The following is an 18,498-nucleotide window of genomic DNA, read 5'->3' as shown; positions in this document are numbered from 1 at the left end:
ATGGAAGCACTAGTGTATCCAGGTGGTTTGTTTAGGGGATTTTTTTTTTTTTTTTTGTTTGTGTGTGTGTCATGGTCTTGGGGGAAGCCAAAATACGAGCGTGTGCTCTTGAACCTGTGATGGGCTAGATGCTACAATTCAAGCATACAGGCACTCTTTGTTTTCTGCAAGGGAAATGTGTTTCCACAGGTTTTGATGTAAACCTTTACACCCTAGGCCTGTTTCTGCCAGGAACATGCTGTTAATTGCTGACTGGAGAATATTTTGTTAATTTTCAAAGCTGGTTGTTAAAGGGAGAGGCAGGAAAGCAATAAACTTCAGCTGGACAGATAGGAAGAGAAGTAAGGAGACCTTCAGTAGTCCTTAGATGTCCTGGATTCATGGGATGCAGAGCTAAGCATGGCGATTTTGGAGGGGGTTCTGGTATGGTGGGTAGATGTGTAGGAGAAAATAGTGAAATACTGAGTTCTGCTGCCTTTAATGGCCCTGCATGTGTTTGCCCCCTGCTGTTTACAGGCCAAATAGCAGTTAAAGGCTGCATAATAAAAAGAAAAAAAGAGAAAAAATGCTCCACAGAAACAGGCTATAAAGCTTTGGGAACCGATGCCCTCCATGACATTGGCTGGCTCACTGAGGCAAAAGTGAGGCTTGCTGGAAGAGGTCACTGACCATGTCTTCTCATCTGAGCAATGCTCTCTGTAACCTGATGGCCTCAGGGGAGACCTGTGGGGACAGCGGTGGCCTTCACCTCTGCTTCCTCATACTCCCTTCCTGTGAGCAGAATCAGCATTGTGAGCTGCTTGCTCTTCCCAGTGAGACACAGCATGGCTTTTAGTGGGTCCCAGCCTCACTGAGGAGGGAGCTAGAGCTTCTCCCAAAACCACACCTTTTCTTAACTCCGCGCGGGGATCACGAGGGAGGCCTCCCCTGATAACACTGAGCTACACTCCTGAGGCCTTGTGAAGAGGTCAGTGAAAGGTGACACGCTGGGAAAAAAAAAAGCAGCTTAAGTACTTTTTCTGGGGAGGAATGGTGTTGTATAACAGGCATCACATTATGTGAAAAATACCCAGCAGAGATACTAACTGATCTCATTTCTCCAGCACCTGCTCACGCACGTTTCGCGCTTTGTGCAGAAATGAAGGGCTGACGGTGTTTTGTAGATCTGCAGGCAAGCTGCACATACCCGAGGCGGATCTCTGTTCCCTTGAAAAGCCTTAGGCAGCCTGCAAGCAAAATTCTAGCAACTTCCATCTGAGCAATAAATAGAGGAAAGAATAAATTAGCGCGCTGTTACAGGCGCACTCCCCAGAAACGCTGGGATGAAGGCTGAAGGCAAGAGGGAACGCAGTGTATCGGCACGGCCAGCGGATGGCACGGCATGTCTCCCTGGACCAACCCCTTTTAATCAAGATTAAACACAGCATTATGTTCAGTTGGTTAGTTCAGAGATTGGACAAAGCCATAAGTAGTTCATTTCCATCCGGTTTGATGTATGAGTGATCGTGGGAAGGCTGTGATTAATAATGCCATGGGTGGGAGGATGCTGTAACATTGCTCTAATACTTCTTGGAAGCTTGGGCAGAAAAAGTACAGTGACAGAGAGGTGGACAACGCTTTCTGCATCACAGCCTGAAATTTATTTATACAGGGTAAGGAAAATATATTGAATAACTCGCACGGAACTACATGTGCTGCTGCCTTAAATTTTGTCAAGACTTTCCTAGTTTTCTTCCATCATACTCTATCAGCAACAGTCTGGACATTGTTTTAGTTTCGTTAGCACTGGCAGATAGAAATTCAAACATTTAGCTTTGAGATTTGTAAAATGGATTAAAGCATCTGTTAAATTAGTTGTAACGTTGCGTGACTTGAGCCAGCGCTGGAAAAAGTCCCTGGAAATCAGTTGCCTCTACAGTTTTGATTTTGCAATTTTTACATGAAATTTAAAAAGAAGGAAGCAATGTGTTTTGGCTTAGCCTAAGTGCACTGAATGCAGGACATTCTTTAAAAACTGGCAGATTTATGCTCTGTCTCCCTGCCCATCAACAACACTTCAGTCCACATTCATTGTCCTGCCTTAATGAGAAGTCTTTACTACTGTGCATAGAAAGACAGTGCCCTAAGTGAAACTCTCATGGGTATGGCCTGTTTGGTAGTTTTTAATAGTAAGGAATATCACTGGACCTTGTATCATCACTTCTTGTCAAAGTATCTGAAAACGCAGCTGCCCATGAAGTCTCACCCTTGGAGAGGCGAGGGGGAGGCAGGAGGTGGTGTGTTGGCTTCGCTTCATGGGTGAGTTAAAGCACATGAGAGTCTGACTTCTCCGTTGCTGTATGAAGGCGGTTTCTCAAGGCTCAGGTCCTGCGAAGGCGACTGCGTTCACACGGGGCTGCGGCCTCCTTCCTTCTGCCTTGGTGTAGAAATAGTCCATGAAATCCAGGCGAGGTGGGGAGCGTTTTCCTTACAGCTGCTTCTCCACGGCCAGCAGCCCCACAGCGTTTGTAGCAGGGCTGGGAACCTTACGCTAGAAGAGTAGGTGGGCTTGTCGTGAGTTTTTGTTAAAGTGTGAGGAGGATGAAGCGGCAGTGATGAAAAACGAAGCGTGAAGGGTGGGGGGAAAAAAACCCCAAACCCTCGCAGCAGAAAGGTGGAAGGGTGGGTGTCCTTCCCCCTGCGCCTGTCCGAGTTCAGTGGCCCGGGTTTTGTCAGCTTGCCCTGAGCCACCCCTTCGGGCAACCGGGCCGGGGGGTGTGGGGGTGCCCCCCGGGAGCCGAGCAGGGCCAGGCCGGGGGACAACGGGGCTGGGCGGGGGCGGAGGGCGGGCGGCCGCGGCCCTGCTTCCCGGCCGGGGCGGGGCCCGGGGCGGCGATGGCGGAGGCGGAGCGGTCGCCGCTTCTGCCGCCGCTGCCGGAAAGTTCCCGGGACAGGGCCGGCGCCGAGCTGCCCCCCGCGATGGAGTGGCGGGCCGAGCCCGGGGAGGCGGCGGCGGCGGCGGAGGAGGAGGAAGCGGCGGCGGCGGAGGAGGAGGAGGAAGATGAGGCGGCCCCTGCCTCGCCGCCTTTCTTCCTCCTCTACCCCGGCCATGCCGCCGCCGCCGCCGCCCCGCCCGGCGTGTGGAGACCCCCGGCGCCCCGCGGCGCGGCCGCCCTGCCCGTGCTGGTGCTGAGCTACCCGGGGCCGGCCGGACCCGCCGCCGCCGGCACCCGTGAGTAGCTGCCGGGGCTGCTACGCGCTCCCCCCCGGGCCGGGAGCCTGCCTGGAGCCGGGGCGGGGGGGGGGGCGGCTCGGGGCCCTCCCCGCGGCCGCCCGGGGTGCCGCCCGAGGGGGCCGCGGGGGCAGCTGGTGGGCGAGCGGCGAGGTGTGGGTGTGGGTGTGGGTGTGTGTGGGGGTTGGCAGCAGCCGAACGCACCCGGGCTACGGGAAATGGGGTGTCCGCCCCCGAACTGCCCCGGGGGGGGGGGGCGTGGGGGTGTCGCGGCGGGCGGGGAAATGGCCGTAGGAGCGATGCCGGCCCACGCACCCAGCAAAACCCACGCCGCGGAGACCTCTCCCCTTTCGGGCCCCATTTGGGAAGGATGGGTGCCGCCCTCGCGCATCGAACAAGCGGTGCTGGACTTGCCGGGGGGGTGTGTGTGTGTGTGTGTGTGTGTCGTTAGGGTCTCCCACCCGTGCTGGCGGCGAGGGTGGTGCTGCGTGTGCCCCCGCGTGGGGCGTGTTGGGTGGCAAGGGGTCCTCTGCTTGGTGAGGTGCTGGGTAACGTTCCGGTGGTGTGTCTGGGTCAGGTGGAGTACCGCGAAGTAGTTGTTGCGTGTGTTCTAAAAGCAAAACCTACGCGTGCGGGCGCATGTGGAAGAGATCTCCCCGGTTCCATCCATCCATCTTGAAAATAGCCGGGAGCTTCATCTTCTGGGCTTGGGCCAGGCCGGGGGTGGCCGAGCTTTTTGCCTTTGCTGTGTTTCCTGCCTACCTCCCAGGTGAACATTTAGTAAGACGTTAGGTGATTATTTTGGGGTGGGTATATTTTTTTTTTTCTTTTTTCCCTCCCCTCCTTTTGAAGCTGATACACTTTATTTAAGCCATTACTCAGCAGGGCTCTAACCAGTGAGGTAAGAAGTCGATTTCTGTAATGCCCAGAGTAGGTGAAATGACCTAACTTTGAGCTAAATGAAGGACTGTCTCTGACTGCCAACTTTTGTCCACAGTCCAAAACTCCCTCCCCAGTGAATTTTTGTTCAAACTGATAGCGTCCTGTCAAAACCTTCATTTATACTTTTTTTTTCCCCTTCCTAATCAGGAAAATCTTTACCCACTCTAGTTCTGTGTTGTGCGTGCAAGGGACTGAGCTATTTCTCGTAGAAGACAAACCTTTAAGAATAATACTTAGTCCTAGCTATTACACTTTTACTGTTCAGACTGCGTTGTAAGAAGGCTTCTTTCTGTGTAGTTGTGGTGAAACTGAGGCGTTAAGATGAGTGCGTTTGTTCACAAGGAGCTAGTGTAAAAACTTGTTGATTGAGCAATGCTTTATGCCTCGTGTTAGCCTTACTCTGCAGTGGCTGTTCATGAAAGCTTTATGGAAAAGCATTATAGAATGTATACATATATTTATATATATATAAAAGTCCCCATGTGCTTTTCAGTCTCAGAGGTAACAGCTGTCTGCAATCTAAGTAAGTGACTGAGGCAGTGAAAGCCATGTCTGAAGGGAACAGGCATCATCATCTATTTGCATGGTGTCTTGGGCGCTCTTTCTCCTGGGGCAAACTCTTGTCTGCAAATCAATTTTTTTTTCACCATCCTTTTTTTTCTTTCTTCCTTTTTTTTTTTTTCCCCCCCCCAGTTCTCATGTCTGTAAAAGCAGCTTTCAGTTGTTCATCACTGAGCAGCAGGAGCAGTGGATTCCACTGCAGTCTTGTTCACTCCCTGCTTTGCGGTTATCGTCAAAGCGGTGGGTAGGACTGCACCTGGGAGCAGGAAGGATGTTGTGTGCTGAAATGCTGAACTGAACCCTGGCTACCTGTAGAGTATGTGGCCTTGCAGGCGTCATCACTTCTTGTGTCACTCTCTCAGTGACAGTTACTGGGTGCAGCGGCGTTAATCGTGGTCCGGGTTATAAAGATTGTCAAGTCTGTGTTGGTATCACTGTGGAGACCCATCTGGGGCCTCTGGAGCCCTGTTTCCTCAAGTATCATGAATTTAGGTTGCCATGACATATAACAGCTCAGCACGGACAACTCTTGATCTGCTTCTCCTTGTTCTGCAGTAGCACCTGAAGTGATTGTTCATGTCTACTTCCCTTGATTCTTCATTACCCAAGTTATTTTTAGAGTTAAGATAAACTGAGGAACGTGGAAGAGGCTATTTTTTGCATCTTGTGCATGTGTTAGAAAAAAAATGATATATTCTGTGAATCCTAAACCCTCTCTATGTAGCTGTAAATGGAAAGAAGCGATTTAAGTGAGGGGTGTTTCCTGCTGGATCTCGAGTTCTTACCTTCAGTGCCTGAAGGCTGTCATTTCCATGAGTAGTAATGAAAACAGTTACTCTGTATTGACTTTTACATGTTACAGCGGAGATAGTGACCAATACACTGAAAAGTCAATATTTGAGAATATTTTTGAGGTTTATTTAAAGTAATCTTTTTTTATTATTATTATTTTCCTGTTATGATGCAATCATTAAACTGTTCTCTCTTGAGAGGTCTTGCCACAGGACTGAAGGACTGCTTTTTAATTTTATAGTTGAAAATCTGGGAAAGGATGTTAGCTGTTTGTGAAGTGATGACAGCCTCCATAGCTCTGTGTTAGGGTTTTTCTGGAGAGCGGTGGCTTGACGGGATTCTGCATGTGGACTGCTGCTTCCAGCAGTAGAGGTCACCCTGAGGGTTATTTGCACCCAGGTGGAGGCACAACTTGGTGTTTCCAGCACAGTGGTGCAAGTGCTGTGGTGCTGGTGAGCTGGAGCCTGGCGATGAACGTATGTAAAGAATATGCAGTGACAAAGAATGAAATCAAGAGCGTGTCTCTATTACAACTTTTTCTCTACAGATTTTGTCTCAGATGTATTTTCCCCCCCCTCAACTAATCTTTCTCCATCTTATCCAGGTTTTCTTATTTACAAGGTAAGAGAGATGAGATGATTCCAAACATCAGATGAAGGCGAGAGCTGCTCAGGGAAGGAGACTGCAAAAGCTTTTCATGCCAGCAGCACCTGCTTTTTTGATGCAGATAGTTCCAGACAGGCAGAAGGAACAAGGAGGTTTACTTAAACATGCTGAGCTGCCATAAAACCTTAGAATGCTCTTTAAATACAGTACAAACTATTGGACTGTGCTGTCTTTAAAAAAGAAAAGAAAAGAAAACAAAACCAAACATAAAACCTCCAAAACCTTTCCTTGTTCCCAGTGAAGGCCCACCAGATATCATGATACTTCTAGTAGACTTTTCCTTCCCCTTTTTGAATTCTACCCTCAGTTATGGGAGTTAACTTAAATCCTTTCGTAATATCTCTGTATTTCACAGTAGGTAGACAAAAACCAGTTTGTCACTTAGTCCCGGAATTAAGCAAGGGTGTCACTGTTTTTTCGGTTGTTAAACTCTCTTTTGCTCGCTCCTGTTTTTAGCATGCAGGGTTCAAAGTGCCGCTGTTGTCTGAGGGAATGTACATACCTGTGCTGGCGGGAGAATCAGAAACAGACTTTGCAAGGTAGATGCTGGGTTACTAACTTTATCTTCTTAGCTTACATTCCACGTAACAGATTGCCTGGAGGGAGGCTCTTGGAAGGAGTGTGAGCGTGTGTGTTGTGGAACAGCAGCTCCGCTGGCACTTGAACCAGGCGTAGCCCTGATGAGGTTTTTCTAGTCGTCACGACCGGTGCAGCTTCTGATGCTTAAGGGGTAGTTGGACGGCATGTTGGTGCGGAGCTGAAACAGAAGTGAAGGAAAGAGAGGGTGCGGGAGCAAAAGTCGTGTTCGTAGGTTTGCTACTATGAGGTTTTTACCTGCCAAGCAAGAGCATGGGCAGAAGATAGCAAGATTAGAATTGTTTCCCTTTGAAACGTGGGAGCTGCCGTACTGGACCAGACTGTCAGGCTGCCTGATCTGATACAGCAGCCACAAGCAGGTTACAGGCATTAGAAAAACTTGTGAGAACCTGCTCGTGATTCATGCTTCTCTTAGACGGCGATATAAAGGCTTGGGTTTCTTCATAGTTTTTATCCTGTTTGCATGGAGTTACCTCTGGCGTTGTAGTCTCTCAGATGCCCTGAGCAGCAATTTTGGATCTCAGTGGTGCATCTGAGCTGTTGCCATTGGGCAGTTTCCTTCAGCAGTGCTTCCCATTTGTACAATATTGGTGAGGGCTTTTTTTTTTTTTGTTTTTGGTTCTGTGGTCTCCTGCAGTTTTAAATAACCAGAAGCAGCACAGTCATCTGAAGCAATAATTTTGTCTGCTAACTTTGCCATTCTGCTGTACAGCTGCTTTGCAATCTCTGCACAGCGATCAGGGAAGATTTTCTCCAAATGGTTGGAACTCAGCTTGCTTGCAGGCCAAGCTTGCTGGCACTGCAAGTAAAAGTACACCCAGAGGTGCCCCCTGGAGCCCGACAAGTTCTCTGGGAATTTGTTTTGGTTTTATTGCTTAGATTATTCTGATTTATTCAGCTTTTGAAACTAAAAAGACTTTACAGTACAGCTGAGCTTGCAAATACTTGGGCTGATGGAGTGCTTTGCTTTCAGGTGGTTAATCTTAAAATTCCAACACAGTCAATTTCTAATTCTTTTATCTTGAAAACATTTTTGCAAACAACTGCCTTGTTTTGTAATCTAGAAAAAGCCTCTATCCAGTTTTGCCAAATTGTGGCTAATAGGAAGGTTTTGTAAGACCAGTCGAGGCTGTCTGACTTGTTTGAGATTGAGAAAGTGGTTCTTGGTTAATAACCTCCTTTTCATTTATACCTACCCTTGGGTTTCTTTTGTCCATTGATGACTCATTGAAACCTGATGGAGCTTTATCAGTTGGCCTTGAGCTGCACGGTAGTTTTATCAAAGCCTTTATGAAAATACCAATATTTGGTACCTTTCTGTGGTTTCTTTATAAGGTGCTTTGTTGCTTTATCATTTTGAGGCACTGGATGAGGGCAGGCGAAGGTTTGCCCTGCGATCTCCAGGGGATGATAAAAGATTAGCAGGTCAGTAAGTTGTAGGGTAGTTCCTGTCTGGGGCTTTTTTGGATTTGTTTTGGTTTTTTGTTTTCCTGTGCTAAGTAGAGTTGTTATGTTCCCATAGTACTGTAGCTGACATATGGACATCACCCACCTTTGTTATGGTTTTGCCGCTTGCTTTAGCGCTTACTCTGAAAGCTGTATTGGGAAGGCAAGTTCTATTTTTTTGTACTGTAGGTGTAAATTCAGCCACACACTGGAACTTGGAGATTACAGCCTCCTCTGGGCAGCTGAAGACTTCTTACCTCTTCGAATACCCATATCAAAACTCTGCAAGAAAAAACAAATCAGCTTGAAAGACCAGTTCTGAATTTGTCATTGTTGGTTTAAAAAAAAAATAAAATCAAATACTACTCATCAGAGTTTCTAAGCATATGCATGTTTCATATAATTTTTGTTTCTTAGGAGGGTAAAAGGTACAGTTTTGCAGCGATGAAGTAGCTCAGTTTCTTTAAAGGTGGCAATTGTTAAAAATCTGTTAGGTGGTCTGCTGTGTCCAAAGCTTTGTTTTGGGCAAAATATACTAATAAACTGAAATGAATCAAAACTGAAAAACATTTTTCAAGTACTTTAAATATCCCTATGGAGGATTTGCAGCAGGAACACTGCATAAAGGAGCCTGAAAATACAGCTGAGCTGGAAGGGGCAGACTGGCGGCTTCTATTTCTTCATGTTAAGAAGCAGCAAATGGTGTAAAAGAAAACCGCTTGAAGTTGAGCAGTTACTTAATTTTTTAACAGACCTCTGCTGTGATCCGGGTATGTGTGTCACTTGCCAGTGCGGAATTCAGTTGGAGACCCCTGTTGTGAAATGGGGAGCTGCAGGGTTACACCTAATGCTGTTTGTATTCCTAATTGTTTCAAAACAAAAAGAAATTAAACTATCTGATAATTAGATATATGGGATAATAGTTTGCACAGTACCTTATGGTACTTAATTGATTCTAAAGAGGTTATTTTGGTTATTAGCTGTTTGTTTAGATACTTTCAAAAGGTTAGCAAGAGTGAACTGTTCTCCTGGAGCGGCCTGTGTGGCGATTTTCACTGGTTTTAAAAGAGTGGTAGAATGTGAATGCTAAAACTAGAGGTTGTCGTTGATGATGTATAAATATCGTATGAGTTACAAGGCTGTCAGCATGCCTTATAAACCCCATTCTCTCTTAACGAGAAAGAACAATGGTAACTGTTGTCATTGTGAAATAACTCTCCTTTGCATCACTGTAATAATACGCTGCATGGCTCTTTGTTTGTTTTAGTCTAATGGGGGCAAAGAGTTGCTGAGTCAAAATGTTATGCAGCAAGCAGGATGTTTGCACTGAAAGCAACTGCTTCCTCTTGCCTGCTAGAAATAACAGCTCTTAACCCTTTTTTCCAGTTTTATGAGTTTTGGTTTTTTTGGTTTTTTTTTTTTTTTTTTCAAAAAGCTATATGCATTGGCATACCGAAGTCTGTATCAAGCGCTCAGTTTTTGTATTTCACACCCCTAAGAAATAGACTCACATCCTTTTGAGTATTTCTTCAGGAAAGAAGTACAGAGAGTAATGAAGGTCCCATGCATTAGTCATTCATATGTTGCTATTGATCTGCTGTTTTGGTGAACAGTCAGCCTTCTCTGAATTTGCATGGGGGGGGACTGGGCATCCATTTCAGATGGGTACTACGCATCTGCTCTCCACAACTGTGCTGGAGCCCTGCAGCAGTCAAGTCAGACAAGCTAATTTATCGTAGCTGTAGTGGGTGGTGATACCATGTCCTGTGCCCTGGTTAAATAGTGACCTGGGGAATAATAAGGGTGTCTGACCTGGGACCTCCTGTCCCTTACAGGTGGGGCTGCGTGGGTTGGGGACACGGGGGAGATTCATCTGGCCAGGAAGGGACAGGGCAGAGCAGTGCTGTCACCTTATTCTTGAGAGATTGAAAGCCTGTCTCTGCCTGCTGAGGGGTCATACTTCTTCACCAGCCTCACCTGAGCAGTACCAATTTTCACATGAGGTTTTCAGGTGTCAGATTCAGTCATGTAGCTATATGTGTGTGCTCTTCTCCCTTGTTGTTCTTACATGTGCACGTGTCCTCCTAAAAGAGCTTGATTCTTGGTCTCTGGTGTGCTTAGAGCCAGATCTTCTTTTCCCCTCATTGTTTCCCTGAGAGGGTAAGTCCATCTTAACGTTGGTTTTTCTTTTTTTTTTTTTTTTTGGTATGTGGGAAATTTTAGGTGCAAGGTACCCTTTGGGAAGGTTGCACAGCGAATAAAACATAACCGGCGACTCGCACACCTACTGTGAAAACAAAGGTGCTTATTTAATTCATGCAGTGGCATCGAGGGATGTGAAAGGAATACAAATGTGTCTTTGTACTCCTCGCGCTGCTCGTCTGCGCTCCTTTGTAGTATGGGGGCGACCGGTGAGAGATTTGCGTGGTGCCTTACGCTTGCTCACAAATTGGCTAGCAGAGCCTGCTGAGAAGGTGCTGGGGATGACGGGAGCCTAATTGCCGTCCCTGCATCAGCAGCATCGAGGCAGCATCCTGGGAATTGCTTGCCCGGCGCTCGGAGCGGCTGATCACATGAGCCTGGATTTTCAGCTCAGTTCATTAGTCAGCCATTTTGGTCAACACCCTGCTTACTGCGCACAGCCAATCCTGTCGGCACTCGCTGTCCTGGCTGGTCGGGGAAGAAAGGGACCAGCACTTGGATTTCAGCAAGCCTGGATATCTGTCTCGACAGCCTTCCTTTGGTTTTGCTTGGGTAATCATCAGAGGAAGCCGCCCTTTATCCTTCATCTGCCTTTTTTTTTTTTTTTTTTTTTTTTTTTTTTTACCTTTTTTCTTTTTTCCTCCTGTCTTTGATGCAGAAGCCAGTTTTTTCTGTGGTTGCTTAGGATCAATAACCTCTAGCATAGCTGAAGACGACGACGACGGTTGGTGGAAAGGAGGGAGGAAAAGACGAGCGTGAAGGAGCAGCATTTTTACCTTGCTCTATATATGAAAAGGCCAGAGCAGTCTGTGCGATCCTGAGCATATCTGTCCTTTAACAGCAAGGTAGTTCTTATTTTCTTCTTCAGAAAGCTTTTCTTTTTAGTTCTTATTTTTTTTCCCCCCCCCCGTTGTTGTTGTACCAGCTGAGTCATCATGTCTGCTCTGACGCCTCAAAGCGACATGCCAACCCCCACCACAGACAAGATCACTCAGGCTGCCATGGAGACCATCTATCTTTGCAAATTCCGAGTGTCGATGGATGGAGAATGGCTCTGCTTGCGCGAGCTGGACGACATCTCGCTGACACCCGACCCAGAGCCTACCCACGAAGGTACGGTCCGGTTCCCTGCCTCGGGGTCCCTGCAGCCATCCCATTGTTCCAGCCGCTGCACGAGTTGGGAGGGGGCGTCTTCGGGACAAGGTGGTCTTGTCCTGCCTGGATGGAGAACCGGGGCACCCTTGGACGTGTTAGAAAGCCACGTCGGTGCTTCAGATTGCCCTCGGGATTTGGTTGCGTCTTTTGTAATCCACCCCTGTGAGAGAGACAGATTTCTGCTTAATTGTTACTCTTTTTTAAGTTGTATCTGGAAAGGTCAGGTTTGTGCGTCTCAGGAAGGAGGATAACCACCATGTGTGCTCAGCGGTACATTTAATCGTGATTTTACTCTTAAAACAGGGCTTGTATCTCTGTTAGTCAGCTTTTACAAATAGGGCATGCTGGCAGAGCACAGATGTGTGCCTGCGTACGTACGGCTGGTGGGTAGTTTTTGGAAAGCCCCAAGTGATTATGCAGTTATGCCTATTGTCAGCTGATAATGCCATCACAAGTCTTCCAGCTTCACTTCTTTTGAGCGTCCTGTTGTTTACAGTGGCTTGGAAGCCTGAAAAGCAGAGGTGTAACACACACCTGGCTTTCTTCTTGAAAAAGGATTTGTGATCTGGGCTGATGGTGAAAACAGTTTAATACCAGGTCATGTAAAATGAAGATAGAAAGCTTTGTGAGTACTAAAACCAGGAGAGGACGTGCACGGTTTGCTCTACTACTAAAAAAAAAAAAAAAAAAAAAAGCGGGGAGAATGAGATATGATGGATTTCTGCAGGAATTTTGCCCAGTAGCCAGGGCTCCCATGGTCACCGACGTGGCCAGGTTCCGAGTGCCCCTCGCTGGGTGCTGGGCATCTTTCGGTCTCACAGCGAGCGGGCTCTATCTTTTCACGCCTGACCTTCTCCCGGTGACTACTGAACTGCCACTCCACCCAGCACTCTGGCTTGACCCGTTCGATGCTGACTTGTCGAGTCAGTAACGTCTTGCTGTATTGTTGTCTTGCTGGATGAGGCAACTGAAATTGTGGTGAGGATTTGAGCTTTAAAGTTAATTCCCAGGTGATAATTTAATTCCCATTTGACAGCTGCTTTCAGCGGTAGCAGCGCTTGGATTTGAATTTGCTTGACAAATACTTAGCCCTGCAGTGGGATATTAGACAGAGGTTTCAAAAGCAGAGACTAACCCTCCCTCTGAAGCATGTCCCGGGGTTTCAGAGAGGTGCTCGTAGGCTCAGGAAGGCAGAACTAGAGTAGTGAGAACAGGGTGAGCCAAGGGTGCAGTAATTCAGCTGACTTCCAGTTCCCATGTTCTTGTACATGGCACAGGCTTACTCAGACCTTGATTGGTCTTACTTGTATGTTTTTGGTCTTTAGTGTTTGGGGTTTTTTGACAGTACCTTCTAAGTGTAGGTGGATTGATTTTTATATATTCTCTCTCTCTCTCACAAATAGTAACTACTCTTTTGACCTATCATGTTGTAGTTAGTAAATGACCTTCCAGACAGTCTAGGGTTCTTCTCATGGTGTAGCCTGAAAAACCTTTCAGTCACACTGTGAATCTTCAAGGTTCTTTAGATCCTTAATTTTGTATGTCTTTGCCTCCTTGCTTTGAGCAAACTCATGGGGAAGGTAGGCTTGGATGAATCCAGTGTCTATAATAGAGCTTTTCTGGGTTGCCTTTCTGAAGTATGCTGAATATGCGTCCTTAAAGTGTACAGATTGCACTCTTGCCTGCCTGTGTAAACAATTCAAATACTAGACTAACCCTTCCCCAAAGCTAGAAAAATAATTGTTTTTAAAGCTGTAATTACAGTCACTCTCTTGCAAGTACCAAAAAGGGTTAGAAAACAGTATTTGCTCATTTCATTGCCATATTATTTAATTCATATGTCTAAAATAAGAGAACTGTAACGTAATGACCTTTATTGAGATGTTTGTACATTCATAAATTAAGGTTGCTTGCTGAGAGGCAGAAAGACTGGTTGGTTGTGGGGGGGGAGGTTTGGACCCGTGTCATACTTTTCACAGAGATACAAGGTCAGGAAAAAGTGTTCATAATAGAAAAGCTGACACAGCTTTATCTCTAGTGTTGGAACTGGTGCTGCAGCATGAGCGCTGCTGCCGTATCCTCACGGTGTGCATGGGTTGAGGGGACAGGGTGGCGGGGCTTGAGGACACCGAGTGCTTGTCCAAGAGGAAAAACAGGAGGCCTAGGAGCTGAGGCTGGCATGTCTTGTAATAGCTCCAAAAACTCACGTAGAAAGACACAGTTTATGAAGAAGAAGGGGGAAAAAAAAAAAAAAAAAAAAAAAAAAAAAAAAGGGCTCTACAGTTCTGCCAGACATAAGAAAGGGTTGCATTTTTTTCCTTACCCAAATCAAGACATGTCATAAATAATACATTGCAGTAGTAAATCCAGCAGCTTGCTGAAATAAGGATTTGAAGTGTCCGGTTGCTGCCCCTCAGCTCTTGCTGCTTCCCAAGGGTTTTTTGCCCCCGGCCTCTCTTTGCTCCGTGACCTGTTACGCCCCTAGCACACAAGCAGCCACCCTGCCTTCCTCCTCCTCCTCCTCACGGTGCACTGTCGTGTTGAGGATGGGCAGGAGCTCTGCTCCTGGCCTTGCACTGGCGATGTCTGCACCCCTCCTCGCACCCCAGAACTGCTGGCCAGCCCAGGGGTCATCGCGAGAAGAGGAAGGGCGAGGAAGTAGGAAATGAGAGCGGAGGGTCAGCAACAGAGCAGCACACGGGACGGGGAAGGTTTAAAACGCAACGGGAAAATAGGATTTTGAACTGGAGAAGTTTGACTGCTCTATGATTCTTCTGGGCTCCTCTCGTGTAACGCCCTATGATGACTCAGTTGTTAAATCATGTGGGAATCCAGCAGTCCCTAGTTCCTCCTCTTCTGGGTTCCCAGCTTTTTCAGCTGAGTTGTTTTACAGGCCTTACACCTTCCAGCTTTTCCTCATACGATTGGCTATGCTGTGAGTTTCCGCTTTGCTGTTTTAAAGGTGCTTTTTTTTTTTTCCTCTTGTAGCTATACCAAAGGTAGGGCAAAAAAAGTACAATGTCTGAGAAGATTGAATTGCACTAAACAAGAAGCTGCATTACATGTATTTTTTTTCCCTTTCCAACGGAAGTAGCTTGTTAATAGTGATTAGTATGATTATTTATCTTTTTTTGTTGATTTTTAAAAAAATTCAGATTACTTAGGAATGACAGTTAAAGCGCATAGGAGGCAGCTGAAGTAAGTGGTTCTTACCAGCTCTGGGTTGATAGCCCTCACTGGAACACTGTGTTTTCATTCCAGTGGGAGAGAGGCATCAGAAGGAGAGGTTTAATGGTGCCAGGACTTAATTTGGGATGTTGGGGGAGCTAGGGGCAGGTTGCTGTGCTTTGCTTTGTGATTGTGCTCAGAGGGCTCCCCAAGCAGAGAGGCAGGAACTACAGCTGGTGCTTATTTCAGAGGCCAGACTTACTCTCAGCCCTTCCCTCGGGAGCCTGTTTGCTGTGGCTTTCTCTGGAATAATCCCACTCGAGGCCAATTCTGTGATAGGAGCTGGAGGGACAGGGAGGGAGCTAGCAGTGTAAGGGCTTAGTGGTAATCGCAGCCTTACTCAGTGACGTTTAAAAACAATAGGCATCCTCCTGTGGCGGTGACATTTCCTAGCAAAAGCAAGCCCAATTCTGCTGCTACTTAAGCCAAAGGCAATATACTTTGGGAAACAGATTCTGATCTGAGATGAAACAGTGTAAATTTGGAGTGATTTCATTCCTGCCTCAGAGTTGGAGTTTCTGAGTGTAACTGAGCAGAACTTGAAAATTTTATTCAGTTTGAAAGTGGCAGGTAGCAGAAGGGTAAGTGCATTAGTGTAGTTACTGAGTTTCTTGCAACTGTATGTATTCAATGTGGCATGTGATATGGATGCTCAATTTAACAATAAAAGCAATTAATTTTATTTTTCAACTCTTTGGAACAGTTGTGTATGAAAATAAGCTGATTTTGCTATATACTGTAAATCTGGCTTGGAAAACCAATTTTATATTTTTTGAAACAAACCGGTTCTTGATTAGGTAATCAGAACTTTACTGTGCGATGCAGGCATCACAATGGAAGGTGACACTAGTGGCTATTAGGCTCTTTTTTGTGTGCAATATGTATAATGATCATTGAGGCATCTTTAGGGACTGAGGGGTGAAAAACACCTTGGTTGTATTTCTGTTGCATGTTCAGGAATGCATGCGTAGATGGGATTGAACACTGATCTCAGCTTTTGGGAGAAGTTATGAAATGCAAAATGGCCTTGCATGGCTTCACTGGATGTTACATTTCTATTTTGAACAATCATGAAGAGCTTCATGTTAGAGCAATGGAAATTTTAATCCTCGTGGGATCAGCTTGTAGTTGAGAACAGAAGGAGTACACGTGGTAACGGTGTGTTCTGAATTTATTTGCAACTGTCAAGAATTACAGTATTCCGTTTTAAAAAAATCTTGTTCTATTTGCACTAAAATGGGGAATTGGAGTGGTATGTTTATAACATGCAAAGATGAAAATATCTTTTCCACAGTATAATTTTTGGTAGCTAAGGTCACTTTTTTTTTTCCTACGTTTTTGGCCAGTAATTTAGAAGTTTTAGTTTCAGATACATGGTTGTGTAAAATGCCCTGCGTGAAAGTTTTACAGCTCTTCAGAAAAATGCTCTACTCAATGCTCAAATACCTCTTGCCCATTACTCTATTGCAGCGTTTGTTGAGTCATCGTTCAGGTTCTACCTTTTCTCTCCATTTTCTGTTCAAGTGTTTTTCCATCTTTCTTTGCATACTTCAAAACGCTTTAAGGAAGCAGCATGACCTTATTAGTTATATTTTTGTTTTGCAAATTGGCAGCCTCCTTGGCCCTTAAGTTTGCATGGAGGGGTCGAGGATCTCCTTTTTTTTGGTGGGGGAGCTACAGAGTGATTCAGTTGTGAGGGAACCGGGTGACACGAGGGCTCATCTGCCGTGCTGGGCTGTGCTGTGCTATTTGGGGGGACTGCTGTCCTGGTGTAAAGCTGCATCGATCTGCGGAGAACAAAGCACAACAAGGAAGAGACCCTGGTAACTGTTACTTGGGTTTAGGTTTTCTCTAGTAGTGTGGAAGAGGAAAAGCAAACGGTTGGGAGAGGTGAAATTGCTCCGTGGATTGTGCCTTTCCCGTTACAAACCACATCTGCTATAAACACTGTCCTGAGAGGAGCAGGGATTTTTCACATGGTGACAGAAACTGCAGGAGATGACTGTCTTGTTAGAAAAGTACCTCTTAAAATACATAAGATGGCAGAAACCTCTAAACAGGCCAAAAGTTTGAAGGAGCTGGACACCAGATTTGATAGAACAAATGAGAAGTAAATAATATGCAAGGTAAATGAATTACAGTGTGTTAATGGTCGTAAATCTTTTGAATAGGAGTTAGGTCGTGTAATCCAGACAACACCTACTGAAAAGTAACATGATAAAGATGGTCATCTCCCCAGGGATGGAGGAGATGTCCTGCTCATTGTATTTACACTGAATCCCCTCACGAGCCACGAAGAAAGGGAAGTGACCGAGAGCAGATGGACACTCGACCCTGAACCAAAGGCGAGGGAAGTTTTAAAAAGCTCTTCAGGATGATTGGCACAATATGCCAGCCCTCCAGTGGATTTGAAGCATTTCGTAGAAAAAGTGAGCGAGTGCCCTGTAAGGCTAGGGTAAGGCCTATGTCAGGGCTACTCTAATTTTGGTATATTTTTTAAATTTTAAACTTTTGTAAATATTTTCAGTGCTTTAATTAAGAAACTACAGTTGATAGTTGTTTTCTTTGCTCTTTTGAGCTTGTTCAGTCTAAATGAAGTCAGATCTGGGAAATGTGGCGTGGGTTTATTTCCCCCAGAGATGATGAATCAAAAGTGTTGCAGAGAAACCTCCTAGGTGTTAACTGAGATGAGAAGTGAAAGATGGTGGGGAAAAAAAAAAAAAAAGTAGTTTGGTTTGTGTTTTGGATTTTTGTGGGGTTTTTTTTTTAGTTTGTTTGGTTTTGTGTGGTTGTTTTTTGTTGTTGTTTTATTTTATTTTGTTTTTGGTTTTTTACTTTGTGCAAACTATCAAGTCCCAAAATAAAACGAGAAATTTCCCATAGCAGTTACTCATGCATTTCCCTCTGAGAAGGGGCTGGTTGTGGAGAAATGCTCCATGTAACTCCACAGAGTTGCAAGATCCAGAAATGCCTGGTGGTCATCATGTGGTGACAGGAATAAAACTTAGGATGGGATTACACCATTAATGTATGTGATGTACATTTGCTATTTACTTATCCCATACGTGTAATGGAGACTGGGCTTGGAATTCCCAAGTCCTCTGGACTTCTTTTATCTCTTCTGCGTTTGTTGCTGATCTGTGACTGACGTTTCTTTTGGTGCTGTGCAAGCTTTAACTGACATCAAAATGTCTGTGGCGTAGGAAAAATAGTCATGTCAGTCTGTGACCCTGATGCTACTGCATGAAGAGCAGCATGTGTTAAAGCAAGAGTGATGACAGTGGCCTTTTTAAAAAAAAAAAAAAAAAAAAAAAAATCTCCTGACATTTTTACACTAAAAATATTGCAGTCAGTTACCACAATTTATAATGGATAAGCAGCCTTAGTATCCATTGCTCCAACCTCCCAGTTTCAAAAACAGCTTTCCCAGTTGGACGTTGCAGGGTGAAATGAGTGGACTTAATTTTTAGGCTTTGTCTCTATACAAATATATTTAGAGATGGGATTTTTATGTAGTGGGTTTTAAAAAATGTTTTTTTATTAATCAACTGTGTAAGTTCTGAGTAGATTGTTCCTGGCATTCTAGGCTGCAGGCTGCCTGGTCACTTCCTTCGTTTTTGGATTGCAGGGTGTTGGAACATGATGCTGAAACTCTTTGCTGATCCCTTTTTCTTGTCAATGCTTCATGATCCACTTGA

At 45.6% G+C, this 18,498-nt stretch overlaps 1 protein-coding gene across 9 annotated transcripts in view; it reads left to right on the top strand.

The window, feature by feature from the left end:
- The first annotated feature begins 2,846 nt into the window (after positions 1-2,846).
- Positions 2,847-18,498, top strand: part of RUFY3 (RUN and FYVE domain containing 3) — a 55,683-nt gene continuing 40,031 nt past the window's right edge. For 3 of the 9 annotated variants that reach the window (XM_042797073.1, XM_042797072.1, XM_042797075.1), the window contains exon 1: positions 2,847-3,211. In XM_042797073.1, coding sequence (XP_042653007.1) covers positions 2,875-3,211 — 337 coding nt within the window. In that variant the 5' untranslated portion in view covers positions 2,847-2,874. Of the gene's footprint in view, positions 3,212-10,636; positions 11,531-18,498 lie in introns of those variants that run through there. The other 6 variants (XM_042797074.1, XM_032985549.2, XM_042797076.1 and 3 more) reach the window with 6 other exon arrangements.

This window comes from Tyto alba, unplaced genomic scaffold (assembly GCF_018691265.1).
Source record: "Tyto alba isolate M040663 unplaced genomic scaffold, T.alba_DEE_v4.0 Super-Scaffold_23, whole genome shotgun sequence".
Taxonomy (NCBI): Eukaryota; Metazoa; Chordata; class Aves; order Strigiformes; family Tytonidae; genus Tyto; species Tyto alba.
The sequence above is the reverse complement of the archived record's forward strand: the minus strand, read 5'-3'. Positions and strand labels throughout refer to the sequence as shown.